The sequence below is a fragment of the Eschrichtius robustus genome, chromosome 7 (assembly GCF_028021215.1).
Source record: "Eschrichtius robustus isolate mEscRob2 chromosome 7, mEscRob2.pri, whole genome shotgun sequence".
NCBI classification, from domain to species: domain Eukaryota; kingdom Metazoa; phylum Chordata; class Mammalia; order Artiodactyla; family Eschrichtiidae; genus Eschrichtius; species Eschrichtius robustus.
In genome coordinates, this window is record NC_090830.1 from 138,620,209 (window position 1) to 138,639,663 (window position 19,455).

A 19,455-nucleotide genomic window follows, 5' to 3' on the forward strand; every position below is an offset into this window, starting at 1 on the left:
CCAGGCCTGCAGGTCAGAGAGAGCCAGACATTCAGAGGGAGAGGGGTGGTTGGGAGGACCCCCACCTACATTCTACTTCATGGGCCCAAGCCAGCCCAGCAGAAGGTTGGGGGTAGCGTGACGCCTGGGGACCCGCCAGGAACAGCACGATGAGCTCACACCTCCAGCGGGCGGCGGTGGGGGGAGGTGTAGCCTACATTCTGCCCCCTTAAGGCAGAGCAGCCCAGGGTTCTGATCCAGACCCATGGACTGAGCTGCACCAGAACTTTCTATAAGATGGAACTGCTAGGTTGGCCTCCTGGCCTCAGCCTCTTTCTCATAAAAACGGCGCCAGTTCTGTCCCCCAGGTGTGGGACGCTCCCAGGAGGGGTCTTCACCCCAAAAGCACCAGGAAGGGGCAGGGGTAGCCCCCTACCCCTCACATGGCCAGGCACTCTGGGCCCTGCCCAGGCATCCACTTTGGTCATGTTCCCCGGGGGAACATGACCAGCCCCATCTTTGAATCCAGGCCTTCCATGTGCTGTGCTGGAGCAGGGCAGCCCCCGGAGGTGGTCCATCCTGGTGGTCCTGCAGCATTCCCGGGGGCTCCCTCTGGCTCAGATTTGTTTGGTCAGTGTGGCCTCAGAGCTGCTGGATTCCCGGGGCTCCACTGCGGCCAGTGTTCACGGCACCAGTGTCCCCCTCCCCCAGAGGGAGCCAGGGTGATCGGGGGGACAGGTGACCACACCCACATCCTTGCCACCGACTCAGGAGATAGGCATGCTGTCCCCTTGGGCCTCAAAAACGCACACTTAGATGTACACAAAAACCCATATAAAATGTGGGTTTATACAAAACCCCAAACCTACCCCCTGCCCAGTTCCTGCCTCTGACATCACCAGGTCTCCACCACAGGGCATCCTGCAGTACCGCCCACCTCTGGACCTTGGCTCCCTGGGCCCAGGTGCCCTGTGTGGGCTCGCCGTGCTGCGCTGCTGACCCTAACTCCCTGCACCTGGGTGAGCGGGGGCCGTGAGCTGTTCCAATCTGTGGGTGCTCCGGTCCTTGTCGCTTTCGCGGTTCTGCCCCAGGTGCCCCTGCCCTCTGACAGGCACCACCTGCCCCTCAACCCTGCAGCAGCCTTAAGGCGTCTGGGGCAGGAGACGGGCATCCACCCCAAGGCCGAGGACCGGGGCTCCGGGGAGGCCCTGCCCCAGCAGGAACCGCCCTGACTCCCAGACGAACGTTCTCTGTAACGCAGCAGGCACCAAGTGGTTCTCATGTTGTTTTTCTCAGAGGTGGAAACTATACAGGAACACAGCAGAAATTACCAGAACAGTCTATCTCTATAAAACACTCTTCACGCCCACACCCTTCCCCCCTTGATGGACAAGAGCCGAGCAGCCCCTGGGCCGCCCCCTGGCTCCAGGCGGCAGGGCCAGGCGAGGCGGGCTATGTACAGCAGGTGGCAGGAGACCAGGGCGCCCGTCCCACCACGCGGCCCGTCGGGGGGGGCCACCAGGAGAGCCCGCGTGCGGGCCACGTGCTTCCCTCCGCCATCGCCCAGGTGGCCCCCGCCCTCCACGCCCACTGCTCTCGGCCACACCGACAGCCTCTCGTCACCACGTGCTACCGAGAGCTGGAGGGCATCCTCGGCATTCGGACTGTCCAGGGAAATTCCAGCCGGGGCGCAGCGGGAGCCGCCGGCCTGGGCCTGGGCCTGGACCCGCCGGGCCGCTCTGTGGGAAAGTCGATGCTGGGCCTCTGCCCGCCGCCAGGTCCCTCTGGACGCCCCGAGTCTCCGGCGTGACCTGAGCTGACGCCGTGGGCAGGGGCCACCTAGCTGCTCCCGGCCGAGGGGCAGATGGTGCCGCAAACGTGCAGGGCCGAACGCGCCCCCTCGCTGTCCGCCAAGGCCTCCGCGCCCTCCCCAGGCTCAGGTGCAGGCAGGGGCTCGCTCGTGGGGTCCTGGCTCCTCTTCAGCCTGGGGGGAGACACAGGGAGGGCCTTTATGCGGCCTCACCGGCAGCTGCTCGCTGGCCCAGGGCCTTTCCAGGGACTCCTGGAGTGGGTCCCGCAGGAACACGGACACATGCTGGGCATCTCTGCCTGGGCAGAAGCTCCTCCAGCCACACTGGCTCAACAGGGTGTGCGGGCACACGGGGCGTTCCAGCCCAGCACCCTCTGTCTGGCCGTTCGTGGCCCTCGGTCTCAGAGCGGCAGGGCTGGTGAGTCTCAGCCTATTTCCAGCCAGAAACTAAAAGGAGACCTAGTTTTAAGCACAAGTTCTGCGGGTCAGCAGTTCTGGAACAAAGTGCCTGGCTGGGTCCCATTACTACCCAGGCCTTGACCTCCAGGATGATGGCCACTGTCCTAAGCCAGTGTCCACACGTCGTCCTGGTCACTGAGGCAGGACAGAGCACCAGCTAATCCTGCTCACTTTCCAGGCCAGAGCTCAGAGCCTCCTCCTCCAGGAAGTCCTCTGCCCCTCATCCCACTCCTCCTCCTCTCGGGCCCCACAGCACTGGGCCGCCTCCCTCCACTGTGGCAGGTGTCTTGGGTGTCTGTTTGTGGCCTATCGTATCTCCCTGCCAGCCAGCTCCGCCCTTTCTGTCCCACAGTCCCTGAATAACCGAGTGAGGGGTGGGAGTCGATGTGACTGCAGGGGCCGCCCAGGAAGTCCTCCGCCCTCAGCTGGGCAGTCCACCCAGTGTCTGCCCAGGAGATTCTGGCCATTGGCTGAAGGTGGCCAACGAGCCCTTCCCCCAGAAGCCTGAACAGGGACCTCCCACCCTCTCCCCCAGGGCCACCACTCAGAGTCCCCGAGGAGCGCAGGGGTCAGGCTTCCCAGCCCCGCTGATGCCACGCGGCTGCAGTGGCCAAGGAAACCGAGGCCCACCAGTTCCCCAAAGTCCTTTCTGTCCCGTTACTGGCCCGCAACGCGCACACTCACTTTTCTCTGTTGAAAATCACGAAGTCTTGCTGGATGGCGTCGAGGCAGTCCTGAAGACGGTCATTCTCCTGTGAGTCAGACAGACACAAAAGTGAGCGCGGTGGAGCCCGCCAGGCCCCCTCGCATCCCTCAGGTGAGCTCCTGGGCGCCCCTGGTCCGCTCCTCCTCATGGCCTCCTCCTCTCTGAGGAGCCTGCCTTTGGGCTGCTTAGGCAGCCAGGGGGCATGGGAGTTTGCACCTCCAGGTGACCCTTAGCCAGAGACAGAAGGACGCCCGGCCCCCTGTCTCAGGGTGGTTGCAGTGTGTGCAGAGCCAGACTCGGCCGGAAGCCACACCGGGCTCAGCGCCCTCCCCTCCCTCCCCCCGCACCAGGTCCTCCCGGTCACTTGACCCTGGTGCACAAATCCCATCTGGGGGTCTGACTCCGGGGAACCTGACTAAGAAGGTCACCGGCAGGAGCTGTCCCGAGAGGCAGACTCTCAGGATGGGGTTCTGGAGCTGGGTCCTGCCCTGGCCAGATGCAAGGAGTGTTGAAGGTCCCTGGCGGGCGTGAGGCCCCGACCGCTAAGACCCTCGCCTCAGGTGTGTCGGGAGAGGGTGCAGGTGGAGGGGACGCACCGGGACTGCGGGTCTGGGTGGTCACGCCTGGCCCCGTGGGTGTGCGAGCCACAGACTCAGGGCGGCCAAGCGGCGGCCCAAGCCACAGTGTGGAGACGCCCCGTCCCGCGGCCCCGACAGGTAGCTGGAGACCAGGCTGAGATGCCCGAGCAGCGGAACTTCAGAGAACGCTGGACTCACAGCCTTGACGCTTCCTGCATCAAATGTGCGGCCCTGATAGGGAAGGAGTGGGCCTCTGGGACGTGGGAGGGGCCGCCCGAGGGGATGTGCGTGGGCACGTCAACCCTACGCCCCTGCACTCCCGGGCCCGCGGGAGGGCCTCTCCCCGCTGGAGCAGAGTGACACCCCTACCCCAACTCCTGCGGACGACGCAGAGCTGCGACCACAGCAGGCGGAACACCACTCGCCCGCTCAAGCCCTGCCCCGCCTGCCCTCCTCGTCACGTGCACCCCTCGCAACTGCGCAGGCGCTCAACCCGCTGGTAAGGAAGGTGCTACTCAACGGACCGGCAGGACGGGCCTGGGAGGGGCCTGGGGTGGGGCTGTGTGGCTGGACAAGGGAGAGTCTGCCCTTCCACAACTTGGGTCTGATTCCCTGGCAAGAGCCCCTGGCGTGTGTGGGTCCTAATACACTGCAACGTGGAAACATGGAAAAACTGATGGCCCAGGTGAAGAGTCCGGCAGGTGCAGAACGGCCTCGGGAGAATGCCGGGGGGTGGCGGGCGCGTCAACGTCTCCGAGGACTGGGCAGCTGGAGTGCGTCAACAGACTCAAGAATAAAGACCCACGGACCCATCAGATGACCGTGTTCTTCTGGAGGGCCCGCAGGACACTCCTTCCAGCCAGATGACAAGGAATGAGCTGCGGGGGGACACGGTGCCCTGGGAAGCTCAGTGGCGTCTGTCTTGTTCAGGAGGTTCTGCTCCAGGACTGCGCCCCCAGCGGAGGTGATGACGGGACCCAGAACAGTGGAAGCCGTAACCTCGCCTCCTCAGCCGCACTGAGTGGGGTGGGGCTGCTGCAACAGGCCTCTGGGTTAGAGTGGCATGCAGGGCACCCCGACCCCCAGGGAGGTGGATGGTGTCCGACAGATCACGGCGCTCGCAGGGGTCAGAGACGGACAGCCGGTGCTCGCACGCGCACACACACGTGCGTGCGCGCACACACGCACGCACACACACACACATGCACAGTAAGATCAGGGGTGCAGGAGCAGAAAGCCGACGTCGGCCACCTTGACGGAAAGTCACAATTCTTCTCATTTCCAGATCGAATTCGGTTCTCAGACCTAGACCCGTGGACTGAAGGAGGGGCAGGTTCCCTGTAGGGAAGGCCCAGGCTAATTCATAGCAAGCGTACACGGCAGCCATACCCTGAGCCCTTCCCAAAGGCATCTATGACCACTTCCCTCGTGTCTGCACACGGGAGAGGGGAAGTGCCCAGCCGTTTAGAGGTCTGTTGGAGACAGGGTCTGAGCTGACACTTGGCCCACGTCCATCTTAGCCCGCCCAGTGGCTATTGCCCCCTAGCTGCTGCATGCATAACCAAGACCGATGTATTTGGCATCTGGCAGAATTCTCAGATTAGTACCTTGACCTGTGGAGTAACAGCTATTATCATGGAAAAGCCCAGTGAAAGCTCCTGAAACTCTACCCCCTCTCAACAAACCAGCCGAGATAAGACATAAAAAACAAACCCACATCCAGAGTGGACAGCAGTGACAAGTGCCATGTGAGGGACTTTTGAGTCTTTGCCTTTATCTGTGGGCATCCAAGGATGCTGCTTCCATTGTTTTCCCATTTAATTCACGAGCCTGGCCCTGCAAAGATCAGACGGCTCGTGGCAGGAGAGGGAAACTGGGACAGATTTAACCTAGTGGTGGCCCGAGCGCCACTGCTGAGCCTGAAGTGGACTCTTTACCAGAACAGATGACACAGCTGCTGGTATATGTGGCGTGCAGCCACTGACTGGACACACGCATCCTTTCCGATCCCATCAGCAAAGAGGGTTGGTATTTTGCATTCACCTAGGACTAACACACTATAAAGCCAGTCCCCAGTTATGATGGTTTGGCAAACGACTTTTTGACTTTACAGTGGTGTGAAAGTGATATGCAGATAGTAGAAACCGTGCTTCAAATTCTGAACTTTGATCTTTTCCCGGGCTAGCGATATGGGGTCCGATCCTCCCCTGTGATGCTGGGCAGTGGCTGCAGCTCCCGCTCAGCCCCACGACCACGAGGGTGAACAACCATTCTGGACCCAGACAGCCATTCTGCTTTTCACTTTCAGTACAGCATTTGATCATTTACATGAGACAGTCAACACTTTATTATAAAATAGACTCTGTGTTAGATGATTTTGCCCAGAGTGTTCTAAGCACGTATGAGGCAGGCCGGACTAAGCTATGATGTTTGGTAGGTGAGGGATCGTAAATGCATATTGACTTATGATATTTTCAACTTACAACGGGTCCATCAAACCTGGCTCAGTGCTGATGATAAACGGACAGGTGCACAAACTCCGGCCAGAGCCAGTTCTGGACCGGAAGCTCAGGCCACTCAGGGGCGAGGGCCGAGGTCATGCCAGGAGGTGAGCCCCTGATGCATACAGACCAAAAGAGGTGCCATCTGAGGGTGAGGAGGCGCTAGAGTGGGGATGGGGGATGGAGAGATGCTGTCCGTGGCCTGGGGGCTGGCGGGGGGAGGGGCTGCGGTTCATCTCACCCAGGTTTTCCAAGGACAAGAGACGCTCCTGCCCAAGGAGCCACTCGGAGGGTCTGGGCAGCGTTAGAGGTGGACGGTGTGGATAGTGACGTGCCCCGGGGACCCCTCCTTCCCGAGCCACGGGCTGTGCTGTCGGCAGGGAGCTGTGGCTTCGCTGCGCACCCCGTCCGGCTCTGGCACCTTTCCTTGCGATGGCGCATGCGTGTGGTCCAGCGACCTGCTGTGGGCTTTTGGACCCTTTGCCGCACAGAGTCGGGAGGCCGCGGAAATGTCTATCCCTCTGGGGCCTTTCGCTGACAACTGCTGGGTGCAGGCGCAGGAAAGGCCGCGCTTCCCCAGAGCGTAACCCGCACTCAGGTCCCTGAAGGCCAGGCTGCTCTCCGAGGACTCTGCCTGAAACCCAGACTTGCTGCCCCCCCCACCCCGACTGCATGAGTGGTTGTCCCGGGCGTCCTGCCTGAGTCAATCCGTGCACACGTCCTCGGGGTAGACATCCACGGGCCCTATCAACGCTGATACACACAGCGTCTGACCCCAGGTGTCACCCAAGGTGGGGAGTGACAAGGGGCCTGGGCATGGGGACCAGGCACCAATCCCTAACTTTGTCACAAATGACCTGCTGAGCAACTTAGATGTAATTCCCAAACCCCTCAGAATGCCCTGGAAATGCAAGGGACCCAGAGTAGCCGAACTGTCTTGGAAAAGAACAGGTTGGAGGACTCACACTTACTTCCTGACCTCAAAACTCACCAGAGAGCTCTCATTGTCAAGTCAGTGTGGCACCAGCAGGACAGACACACAGCTCAGTGGGCTAGAACCGCAAGTCCATAAATAAACCCCTACGTCCACAGTCAGTTAATTTTTAAAAATGATGCCAAGCAATTCAGTGAAAGAAAGAATAGCTCTTTCAACAAACAGCACTTGGACGACTGCATGTGCACATGCAAAAGAATCAGGTTGGACCCCTACCTGGCACTATCCGTACAACTAACTCGAAGTGGATCCTAGACCCAAAATGTAAGAGAAGAAACTGTAAAACACTTAGAAGAAAACACAGGAGTACCTCTTTGTGATCTTAGGTGAGGCAATGGTTTCTTAGAAATGACACCAAAAGCATGAATGAACAAAGAAGAAACAGATACGTGGGACTTTATCAAAACCAGACTTCCGCTGCAGATGGTGCCAACCAGAAGAAAGAAAACCCACAGGACTTCCCTGGTGGCGCGGTGGTTAAGAATCCGCCTGCCACTGCAGGGGACACAGGTTCGAGCCCTGGTCTGGGAAGATCCCACATGCCGTGGAGCAACTAAGCCCGTGTGCCACAACTACCAAGCCCACGTGCCACAACTCCTGAAACCCACACACCTACAGCCCGTGCTCCGCAACGAGAAGCCACCGCAATGAGAAGCCCACGCACCGCAACGAAGAGTAGCCCCTGCTCGCCCCAACTAGAGAAAGCCCACGCGAAGCAACGAAGACCCAGTGCAGCCAAAAGTCAATAAATTAATTAATTAATTTATTTTTTTAAAAAAAGAAAGAAAACCCACAGACTAGAAGAAAATCTTTACAAATCGTCTCTCTAAGGCACTTGTGTGCAGAATATGTAAATAAATAACTCTTATTGATCAATAATAAAAAACAGAAATAAGGAATGTAACTTCAACTCTTCCATCTAAAGAACTCGAAGCCATCACTCCCACCCTGATAGCAAGAACAAAGCCAGACCAACAGGAAATCAAGCACAGCTCCACACCTGCAGTGCCCCTGCCGGCGCCAGGGGCTGCCATCAGGGGAGGGGATGGGAGCCCACCCACCTTCTCACTGAGAAATGGAGGCTTCCAGGGAAGACCCCATCCTGGCCCCTCACCGCAGGGAGAAGAGGCTGACGCCCATCTCTCTGACCAGGACCCAGGCCGGGGGCAGCACAGGGCCCCCCAGGTGTGAGAGGCTGCATCCCAGGGCGTCCCCACAGGCTCGGCCGGGCCCGGGGGCTGGGGGACTGCCGAGCACATACAGTGTCCCCACTGTGACCACCACCACCCACACCCGCAGCCCTAGTTGTGAACACCGGCCGTACCCCAGGGACGGGTCCAGGCTGGATCCCCTGCTCCCCGGGAACGCCCCCCACTTCCAAGAGCAGCTGACCTAGGGCAGGACAGGGGCTGTGACAGGTTGAACCATGTCCCCCAGGGTGGGGTCCTGGCCCCATTTCCTCGGAATGTGAAACGGCGTCCCTGCAGATGCCACCAGTCAAGTAAAGGGCAGGTCACCCTGCACTACGCGTCCTACCCAGTGTCACTGGTGTCCTCGTGCGAAGAGGCAGAGACACCCACACGCATGTGCACACACACACATGCATACGCACAAGTGCACACACGCGCACATGCACTCACACGTACGTGCATGCACGCACGCACACATGCAGGCTACGTGCACACACGCATGCACATGCGCGCACACACGCACACATTCACGCGTATGCGCGCACACACATGCACATAAGCACGCGCACACGCACACGCACGTGCACAGATGGCCCCGTGACCGCGGGGGCAGAGCCTGGCCCTACGCAGCCACGCCAGAGCTGGGTGAGGCAGGAGGCACCCGCACACCGCGACGGCCGGAGCCCCCCCTGCGGAGGAGGGAGCACAGGGCCAGCAGCAGCGGCCGGGCTGGGCGCCGGGGCCCCGCGCTCACCGACTGGGAGCTGTCCCTGCTGCTGTCCCGCGACCTGTTCTTGGCCAGACGCTTCTTCTTCTTGTGCAGCGGCCGCGACTCCAGGATCATCTCCTCCAGCTCGAAGGTGGGGTCGCAGTGCAGGCGGCCTTTCTGTGGAGGACGGCGCTGAGCCCGGCACGCGGACACCCTCGCCCGCCCCGTCCACCCCGGGCCTGCGGGCTTACATTGGGCACGAAGCCAGGCTCCACCTTCTTCTCACTCAGCTCGGTCCACGGCACGTCGGCCAGCGCGGGGGCCGCCTGCACGTCCCGCAGGCTGGACACGCGGTGCCTGGGGCTCACGGTGAGCAGCTGGAACAAGGCCCCGGTCAGCCGGGGGCCCAGGTCTGCCCGGCACTCACTGGCCCCGGTGCAGGTCTCCCTGGGCCCATCAGAGGCAGCGGCTGCAGCCTGGCTAGCTGCCCTCCCGCTTGGAGCCCGACAGGATGACGACCGTCACGGCCCCAGGAGGCCCCAGGGCAGCCGTGCGCGCATGGCCAGCGTCACAGCCCTCGCCTTGCCCGGGGGAAACACCAGAGGCCCAGTCCCAGGCCTCCCCATCGCCTTGCCCGGGGGAAACACCAGAGGCCCAGTCCAAGGCCTCCCCATCGCCCTGTCCGGGGGAAACACCAGAGGCCCAGTCCCAGGCCTCCCCATCGCCTTGCCCGGGGGAAACACCAGAGGCCCAGTCCCAGGCCTCCCCAGACTTCTCCTCGCTCCCCACCTGGGCCTCTGGCGGCCGAGGTCCCACCTTGTGAGCCAGCTGGCTGGCGTGGGCACAGCTGCGCGGGGCGAAGGCTGTGTTAAGAGCCCCTCTCGGGGGCTGGGGGAGGGCCTCTAGCTGCTTGGCTACACTTCCAGGGCCAGAGGTCTCCGGGCAGGGGCCAGGACCTGCCCAGCAGGACCCCGGGGCCGGGAGACAGGAGCTGGGGGTGGGCCGGGCCACCAATGTCCAGCACGCCCTCCCTCACCCGTCCTGACCCAGCTTCGACGCAGCAGTGTGCTTGAGGGGCGGCTCTCCAGGTGGGGTTTTCTCTGCTTGCTCCCCGTGGGGGGCTGGCCAGGCCAGTGGCTGTCCACCTCCAGCAGGAGGACCGGGGCGGAGGGGACCAGAGCAGGGCGGCCCCGGCACCCAGCCCCGCACACCCTCCCGCCAACACACACGATGGGGTGACCTGCCCTGAGTCTGGGCATCTGTGAGGCGCAACCAGGTCGCGAGGATTAAATTCAGCTGCACCGGTGCTCACATGGGCCGAGCTCGTACAGCAGGACAAGGAGCCGGTGGCCGGGCCAGGCTGGAAGCGCGGCCGCAGAGGGACACAAGACGCGGAAGGCACGAACCAGATGCCTTCCCCGGACCAGGGCCTCCAGGCTGCCCACCCTCGGGACAGGATGCCCGTCGAGCCCCACGTGTCCAGCCGGGCCTGCACTCCAGGCAGGGCCGGGAGGGGCTCACCTTCCGCAGCAGGGCCACCATCTCCTTGGACCAGGTGGGCACATACTGGACGCTCACGGTGCTGAACAGCTGCACCAGGGACTCCGCGGCGTTGCCCGAGTGGATGTCGTAGGGCCTCTGGGCAGCAGAGGCAGAGCTGCGGCAGGCGCCTCCCCGAACCCAGGGCCACCCGAGGCGCGCCCTACCTGCCCCCAGCCCCCGGTGCAGGCCCAGGGGAGAGCCCAGGAGGCCCAGCCTGCAGTGCAGCCGGGGAGGCGACCCGAGAGGCTGCCAATGGGCTGGGAAGGACGCAGAGCACCCCCAGGGGGCCTGGGCCTGGTGGGCCAGCTGCAGAGGGCAGAGGGGGCTGCCTTGCTTAGGGCCTTCTCCAGGGCACAGTGCCTCGGAGGCCCCGACGAGGAGGTGGCAAGGGCAGGTGGCGACCTGACGAGGCCCCCAGCCTCCGGGGCTCCGGCGCTGGCCGGGCCGTGGCAGCTGCGGGGAGAGCACAGGGGCCCACCCGCACACGAGCCTCACGGGAAGTCCTGAGGGGGCAGCCCTGCTGGAGGGTTCTCTGCCTGCCCCCAGCCCCCTCCAGCGTGCAGCCTCGCTGACGGAGAGCACGGACCGCCCTGAGCACCTGGGGGCGGGGGCAGCCTCACCCCTTTGGGAGCTGGGGCCACCCCGGGGGGACGCAGCTAGCTCGGGGTCTGGGGACTGAGCCCGCGGGCCGCAGGAGCTCCGTACCCATCCACGCAGCAGTTCGTAGGCCATCACCCCCACCGACCACCAGTCCACCTCGAAGGAGTAGCCGGTCCCACCGCTCACAAAAGACTGGAAGATCTCCGGAGCTTTCCAGGGAGGGAAGGAGCGGCTGAGCATCCCTGACCGCAGGGCCCGTGACCCCAGCCCCGGTGACCGCAGGGCCCGTGATCGCAGGCCCAGAGACCAGGCTGCCGCCAGAGCCGGACTAGGAAGCTGCCCTCAGTGGTCAGTCCGTCCATCCTTCCCCACTGACCGCCTGGTTCAAGTCCAGGCCCCACAGCCTGATGAGGACGGTGGGCTGTCTCATTATCAGACCCACAACACACGCCCATCACTCAGATTCTTCTGCACGGATCAAGCCTGGCTGTTCTTAGCAGCCTGACTCCCCTGAGGCCGTGCCTGTAGGCTAGTGACCCGACCGCGCCAGCCACAGGCCAGGGGAGGAGACCGGCCGGCCAGCGGGCGGGGGGGCGCGGGCCGGGAGGGGCGAGGCTCACCCATGTACGGCTTGGTCCCGGCCAGCGCGGTCGCCCTCTCGCCATCCTTTATGATGGTGGCGATGTTGAAGTCGGTCAGGTGCGCGTGTCCTGTGAAGAGAGAGGACAGCATGCCTGTCCCGAGGGGACGTGTCCTGCGGGCAGGGGCGCACACCCTCGCGGCTTCGGGCTCACACGCCCGGGCTCACCTCGCTCATCCAGGAGGATGTTATCGGGCTTCACGTCTCTGTAGAAAGAGCAGGAAGCAGGGAGATGAGTCCAAAGATCCCGGCAGGGCTGGGGGTTCCCACGAGCCGGGTCCTAAGACCCCCTCCCCACCCGGCAGCACCCTGGCAGAGCTGGGTGAACCCAGCCCTTCACCTCCTGAGGCCGGACGGCGGGGAGAATGCCCAGCACTGGACGCCGAGGGGCACCGAAGCCCCCAGAGGGTGAAAGCAGAACCCCCTCGCCTGGATCCCCGAGGCGGGGCCCTCTCCCAGAGCCCCGGGGCTGCGCAGAATTGTCAGCTGGGGGTCTGTGGCTCCACCAGCTGGCCTCAGGCCTTGCCTTCCCAGCCTCTCGGCACTCAGTAAATGTTCGGTGCCTGCACCATGACCAGATGACAGAATCCCACAGGCAGAAACGCAGAAATCATGTCTACTTCACTTTATACCACATGGGATTTTGTGTTTTGTCCTGTGGATGCAGCTTTATCTTCCTCATTTCATCTGCCTTCAGATGTTAAAATTAGTTTGAATGTTAAAATTAGTTTGAATTTGCCAAGGACATGGCAGATGGGCACAAGGGCACCTGCTGGGCGGAGGCAGGGATCCTGCAGTTGAACAGACCAGGTGAAGCCCCCCTCCCCACCCCATGAAGGCCACCAGCCCTCTGTGCCCGGCCTCAGCTGGGGCTGCTCAGACAGGACCCACCCCAGGTGGCCATCATATGTGCAGCCATGGGGCTGGCCTCGGAGCCAGGCACTGACGGGCCCAGTGCCACACCTGGGGGCAGGTCTGCGGGTCAGGGCAGGGCAGAGCACGCAGGAGCCCATCCGGGTCCCGCTGGAGGGCGGCACCCGCAGGCCCCCCGCCCCGTCAGGTGTGCACACACCTGTGGATGATGTGCTGACTGCGCAGGTAGTCGAGGGCCAGGGCCATTTCACAGACGTACAGCCGCACGGTGTCCTCGGAGAACTGCACGTTCTGCTGCAGGTGGTAGCGCAGGTCTCCCCCCGGCAGCAGGTCCACCACCATGAACATGTCCTCCTCGTCCTGGAAGGAGTACCTGTGGGCACCGTGGGAGGACCTGGCAGGCGCACGGCTGGGGGGCCAGCGTCACAGCTCCTGCCACACCTGACGAGTCCCCCCATAAGGGCCTGGCCCCAAGGCCACCCCCCACCAGGCACTCCCAGGAGAGGGGCCCTGCCCAAGGTGCTGACTCCACCCCTGCTCAGGAGCCACCTGGAGCCAGAGCCCTCGGGAAAGACAGAGAGGCCTGTCCCCATGGGAGGTGCCCAGCTGGGACAGAGATGCCCATGACTGACTGATGGAGAGTGGAACACAGCACTGTCTCTGGGCCATTTTCCTGCTGCCCTGGTTTCCTCTTCTCCAAAAAGGGGATAAAGATATCTGCCTTGGAGGGTTGTTAAAAGAAGAAATTGAGACAGTGAGGAGAAATGCTCATGTAGGGCTGGGCAAGGGACCAGCTTCTAACAGCCGGCAGCTGTGGTGACTGTGGTGGTGGTGGTGGTGGTGGTGATGGTGGTGGTGGTGGTGATGAGAGTGGTGGTGATGATGGTGATGGCGGTGATGATGGTGGTGGTGATGATGGTGATGGAGGTGATGGTGGTGATGATGGTGGTGGCGGTGATGGTGGTGACGGTGGTGATGTTGATGGTGATGATGATGGTGAAGATGATGATGGTGTTGGTGATGATGGTGATGATGGTGAAGATGGTGATGATGATGGTGATGGCGGTGATGGTGGTGGTGATCGTGATGATGGTGATGGCGGTGATGGTGGTGGTGATGGTGATGATAATGGTGATGGCGGTGATGGCGATGGTGATGGTGATGGCAGTGATAGTGATGATGGTGATAGTGATGGTGATGATGGTGAAGATGGTGGTGGTGGCGATGGTGGTGATGATGATGGTGAAGATGGTGGTGGTGGTGACGGTGGTGATGACAATGGTGATGGTGGTGATGGTGATGGTGGTGATGGTGATGGTGATGATGATGGTGATGGTGGTGGTGATCGTGATGATGGTGATGGCGGTGGTGATGATGGTGAAGATGGTGATGATGGTGTTGGTGATGATGGTGATGATGGTGATGGTGGTCATGGCGATGGTGATGACGGTGGTGATGGTGATATTGGTGATGGTGGTGGTGGTGATTATGGTGAAGATGGTGGTGGTGATGGTGGTGATGGTGATGACGGTGGTGATGTTGAGGATGGTGATGGGGATGAACGTGATAAAGAAGAAGACAGTGATGAGATGATGAAGATGGTGGCAGTAGGAAAACAACGGTTTAAGGACCTCCGTCCACTTTGTAATCTCTTCTGTGAGCTCTCAGATAATCAACTGGCTCTCTCAAGAGTAAAGTTACAAAGAATTAATTTTTCATGTCATGTTCCTCTCTCTTCCCACCAGAAGCCACACTGTTCTCATTCTAGGGGCTCGCAGGGAGAGCGGAAGGGGTTGATCTCACTGCAGGCTCCCCCACCCCCCAGCTGGTCTTGGTGCCCAGTTTGTGGAGGAAACTCAGAGTTAGGTGCTAAAACTCCCCCTCCCTGACTTCAGTGCCAGAAACTGCGTGTGTCACAGGCATCCCTGCAGGCCAGGAAGCCCTGCGTTAGTGCCATGTGTGTGTGCGTGTGTGTGGGTGTGGACACCTGGACGGTGCTGGCCCTGGGGCACTGGGAGGTGAGGGGGGAGAGAAGGGAGGGGGGAGGGGGAGGGCGCCCAGGGCAGGAGAAGGGCTCCACCCCGCCAGCTCACCAGAGGTTCACCAGGAAGATGTGCTCGATCTCCTGCAGGATCTCCAGCTCCCGGAACACGTTGCGGACTTCATCCCGCTCAATGCACTGCTGCTTGTTCATGTACTTCATTGCGTACATCTTCTCCGTGTCCCGCTTCTGCACTATGCACACCTGGGGGCAGAGAGCACATCAGCACCGCTGCCGGGATGGGTACCGCGGCCTAACGACACTGAAATGACCGGATTTCACTTGTCCTTGGCGGGACAAGTCTCCTGTGCAGACTGAAGCTGGGGGGACCCGGCCTGAGAGCACAGAGGCCGGGGGTGGCTAGGCCCACGTGGTGCCCGTGCCCCTCACCAGCCGAGACCTGGGCTCCCCCTTCCCAGGGCTTGGGGCAGTGACTGGCTCGGAGGGTTGATGGGGCATGAACGAGAGGACCCCCCGCCTGGCGCCCTGCGCCCAGGGAGCCCAGAAGCAAGAGCTGCTGTTCCCACCAAGCACAGGCCACCGTCCCCATCGCAACAGGGACGCTCCCAGATGGTGGGGCCCTTGCACAGCTCAAACCCCAACCCTCTGCGCAGCAAGCTGCAATGTCAGTAAGCAGCATTGACACCGCCAACACAGGGCTAACTGCTTGCAGAGAGACCAGGATGCAGAGGGGAATGAGAAGCACAGAACAAGGAGAAACTCGGCATGGGGTCCCTCGTGGCCAAGGAGCATCAGTCAGAACCCGGACAAAGGAAACCAGGGTCAACGTACAAAATACTGGGCCGCAGAACCAGTGCCACGCCCCCCATTCAAGTGGAGAGACCATCCCCGCAAGACAGATAACCCCAAGCCATTTCCCACAGCCTTCAGTCTCCAGATCTTCAAGGAGTGACAGCCAGGGACCTGCAGGAAGTGGAAAATTCTGGAGCTCCAGATGGGTGGGGGACTGTCCCAGATGCCTCACCCAAAGGCAGGTGGCCTGGCACTGATCAGACATCTCAACGGGCACCAGATCTTGGGCCAAACCTGCTGGATCCAACCCTTTGGTGAAACCCACGTCCCTCACACAGGAACGCATCTTAGAAACGCAGTGACTTTTCCAAAGATGTCCTTCACAGGTGAACAAACTGTGTAACACACTTTCAAACCACCTTAACATCCAACATCTTTATAGACACAGGCAAGTAAGTGCAATGAAATATCACACAGCCCCTGGAATAATATTTATAAATACTTTTAATGACGTGTGACAATTTTAAAAATGCCAAGGGAAAAAGGTCAAGCTACATTATTTAACGCAAACAGAGTAGAGATGACACACCCATGTAGGCAGAAGCCAGACCTGCGCTCGGGCAAATAGAGCAGCCACGCTGGGGCTGGGGGCAGGGCACGCCGCGCCCCTCCCTGGCTTTCGTTCCTGCAGCGTCATCGTGGCGCCATCTGGTGGCAGACGCCCGAGGCCCAGGCGCACCCACGTGGTGAGGCAGCCTGAGTCCTGCACACCCACGTCTCCCCGGTACAGTGACCCTCACGGGCACAGCTGCGGTTTCGAGGTGATTCCACGCTCACCCCCGTGCCGCTCACAGGCCGCGTCAGGAGCCCCAAGAGGCAGAGCTCACAGGTGACGCCCGCGGGCACAGAGGGGGCATGTTTCACAACTGAGCTCTGCACACCCCGAGCCCACACTGCCCCACCTCGAACCCAGGGGCACAAACCCCACCAGGGGCTGCGACAGCCACCCAGACGCCCATGAAGCCCTGCCTGAAGCTGCGTCACCTGGGCCGACGCCCCAGGAAGACCCCACCCCGGGGACCGGAGGGGTGGGGCTGGGGCGCTGGCCTGAGACCCACATCGCTTCAGGCCTCCAACGACGCCCATCTGGTCTCGACACTGTGAAACCACGCGGCCCCGCCGGCAATGGGGCGTGTGCAGAAGGGAGCCCCGAACTGTGGGTGGGCAAGGGCAGCTCTGATGTCCCCCCCAGCTTCTCTCCCCGGCCGGAGGGCCCTGCCTCCCGGGCCTGTCCCTCCCCTCAGGCCTGTCCACTCCGACTGGCTGGCCGGTGGCCTCTGAACTTGGCTGACCCTCTGTTTCTCCATCTGGCTCGCGAGCTTGTGAGGAGTCAGTGAGGACGATGGGTAAGAGGCTTCTGCCAACTGGTCGTGGTCAAGGTCAAGTCCGGGCCTTGTGTGCACGAGTCCACCTAGGGCCGTGTTCCCTGCTGTGACCAGCTAAACGATGGCCCCCACGGATGTCCACATCCTTGTCTCCAGACCTTGTGAGCATGTGACGTCACCTGCAAAAAGGACTCTGCAGGTGTGGTTAAGCTGGTGATGTCGAGGCGGGAGACGGTCCTGGCAGGTCCAGGCAGCCCTAATCGTAATCACAGGGTCCTCGCGGGGGCGGCGGGCGCGGAGCGGAGACAGAAGAGGGTCTTGCTTGGCTCTGGTGCCACAACAAAACGCCACAGGCTGCGCAACTCAAACAACAGGTGTTTCTCTCATGTATTCCCTGGAGGCTGGACGTCCAAGGTCAGGGTGCTTCCTGGCTTGCAGGTGGCGCCTCTCACCGTGTCCTTGCGTGGCCTTGCGCGGTGACATCGTGTAGAGAGTGAGCCAGCTCTGGCCTCTTGTTCTTACAAGGACTCCACTCCCGTCACAGGGGCCCCTCCCTCACGACCTCATCCAGCCATCACAAACACCATCACCCTGGGGGCTGGCTGGACTGCAGCGTGGATCTGGGGACACAATCCAGGCCACGCAGAAGGAAACGTGACACCTGGAGGGGCTGCAGCTCTGGGAAGAGGGGGGAGGCAAAGGACGGACTCTCCCCTCCAGCCTCCGAGGGAGCACGGCCCTGCGGGCCCCTTGATCCTAGCCCAGTTAGACTGAGGCCAGGGCTCTGGCCTTCAGAACAATAAGAATAAATGTGTGCTGTCTTAAGCCACCCAGTGTGTGGTCACTCGTTACAGCAGCCCCAGGAAACAAATGTAGCCACTCAGCCCTCCGGGTGCCCTGAGGGACCCGGACGAGGGTCGGTGTCACTGCCATGGAACACTGCTTTCCAAGCTGCCAGGGCTGCTCTGGGCAGTAACGGGCAACCTGTCACTGAGTACGCCAGGCCCTGCTGGCATGCCAGGGCAGGTGGCCACACTGCAAGGCCCCTAAAGGCCACACATTTTAGGACAGTGAGCCTTTCTGAATCTTTCCTCTCATTTCAGCAAAACGGCCCCAAAGTTGCCCTGGGATGGCCAGAGTGCTCTCCCCAGCTGGCTGCCCTGGGCGTTGGGGACGCACACCCAGAACCTTCCAAGCTGCCCGGGGACAGCACGGGCTTGACTTAATGTGCTTTCATGCGTCTCCATGTGCCCGGCCCTGGCCTGAGAATGTCACCCAGAAATGCAGACTGACGAAGGGGAGACAGAGACCCGGTCCTGGGCGGCTACGTAACTATGTTTGATAAAGTGCAATTATACCAGTTAAAAGCCTGTCACATCTGCTCTCCAAATGCCTTCTCAGGACTTCTGAGCCTGTGGCAGGGTTGGGGTGAGGCACTAGACTTCTCCTCCACTACCCCCCAGCCAGGGGCCGAGAAGGAAGTGGCCGGCAGGGCCCCAGAGGGGCAGGTGGGCTGCCCCACGGGGGCTGCTGGCCGAGGTCACGGGAGAAGAACCCCTGAACTTCTGCACATGCCGTGGGGCACATTCCGTGGCTGTCAGCCTGGCTGAGTCCCTTGGGAGCTCTGAAGGCCAGTGCCTGCCCCTGGGGCTGCCCCCAAGCTCCTCATGATTCCATCACTCAGCAGGAAGAACACCCCTACCTACCCCAGCTGCAGGGAAAGGCCCTCGAGCCCTTTCAAGTGTGAAACTTCCGCCTCCTTCCCACCCTTGGCCTGGAGCTGGGAGACCGGGCTGATGGGTGCTACCTTTGTAGGCTGCCAACCTGGGCAAGAAAATGGGCCTGTTATGCAGACATCGGCCAGAAACACAAGTAAAATTCTGCCACTGCTGAGATGCAAGGCCAATGGCTCCCTCCCAGAGAGCACTGATGTAGAAACAGCACGTCCCGGAATACTATTAGATGTAGCTCCAGCTGCCAGCCGGCTCTGATCACACAGACCAGCCAGCGCAATGCCACTCGCTCTAGTGGACGCTGCCTCAGGGAGGACAGCGCCAGCCTCCCGCGGGCTGTGGTGCAGCCGGGCAGCACCTTCATCACCAAGAGGAACTCAAGGCACCACAACCGAGCCACTTGGCCCGATTTTCCAGATGCAGTGAAATTCTGGAAATGGAAATCCCCAACGTGCCCACCAGGTGGCCCGACGGCAGAAGGGTGGGCCATCCGTGGCCTGAGGTTTCTGGAGCCAGAGGAGGCTGTCGGAGCTGGTCTTGGCCTCAGCATCACCCGGCCCTGCCTGGTGGGGGAAAGCTGGGCCCGCCAGGACAGGAAGGGCCCATGTGCCGAGGGCCACACCGGCCCCCAGAGCGGAAGCCCACTGCAGCTGCGTGGGGCTGCCATGCAGGAAGGACAGGAAGAAGCCCAGCAAGGGTGCTGCCGATGTCAGTGAAGACGGCCTCAGGACAGTGATCTTTTCCTGAACTTTCTGCATTTTCTAGGTCACTTTTTTAAGATTTATTTATTTACTTAACTTTATTTTTTGGCTGCGTTGGGTCTTCGTTGCTGCGCACAGGCTTTCTCTAGTTGCGGCGAGCTGGGGCTACTCTTCATTGCGGTGCGTGAGCTTCTCATTGCAGTGGCTTCTCTTGTTGCAGAGCACGGGCTCTAGGCACATGGGCTTCAGTAGTTGTGGTGC

The 19,455-nt window shown here is 61.4% G+C and overlaps 1 protein-coding gene across 1 annotated transcript in view; it reads right to left on the reverse strand.

Annotated features, from left to right (window-relative positions):
* Positions 1-1,262: 1,262 nt before the first annotated feature.
* Positions 1,263-19,455, reverse strand: part of STK32C (serine/threonine kinase 32C) — an 82,805-nt gene continuing 64,612 nt past the window's right edge. Inside the window, exons 3-12 of the mRNA XM_068549110.1 lie at positions 14,675-14,826; positions 12,781-12,954; positions 11,877-11,914; positions 11,689-11,778; positions 11,174-11,277; positions 10,448-10,564; positions 9,178-9,303; positions 8,972-9,103; positions 2,933-3,000; positions 1,263-1,963 (exon numbers count right to left, since the gene is read on the reverse strand). Of these exons, the coding sequence (XP_068405211.1) occupies positions 1,819-1,963; positions 2,933-3,000; positions 8,972-9,103; positions 9,178-9,303; positions 10,448-10,564; positions 11,174-11,277; positions 11,689-11,778; positions 11,877-11,914; positions 12,781-12,954; positions 14,675-14,826 (1,146 nt within the window). The 3' untranslated portion in view covers positions 1,263-1,818. The remainder of the gene's footprint in view (positions 1,964-2,932; positions 3,001-8,971; positions 9,104-9,177; positions 9,304-10,447; positions 10,565-11,173; positions 11,278-11,688; positions 11,779-11,876; positions 11,915-12,780; positions 12,955-14,674; positions 14,827-19,455) is intronic.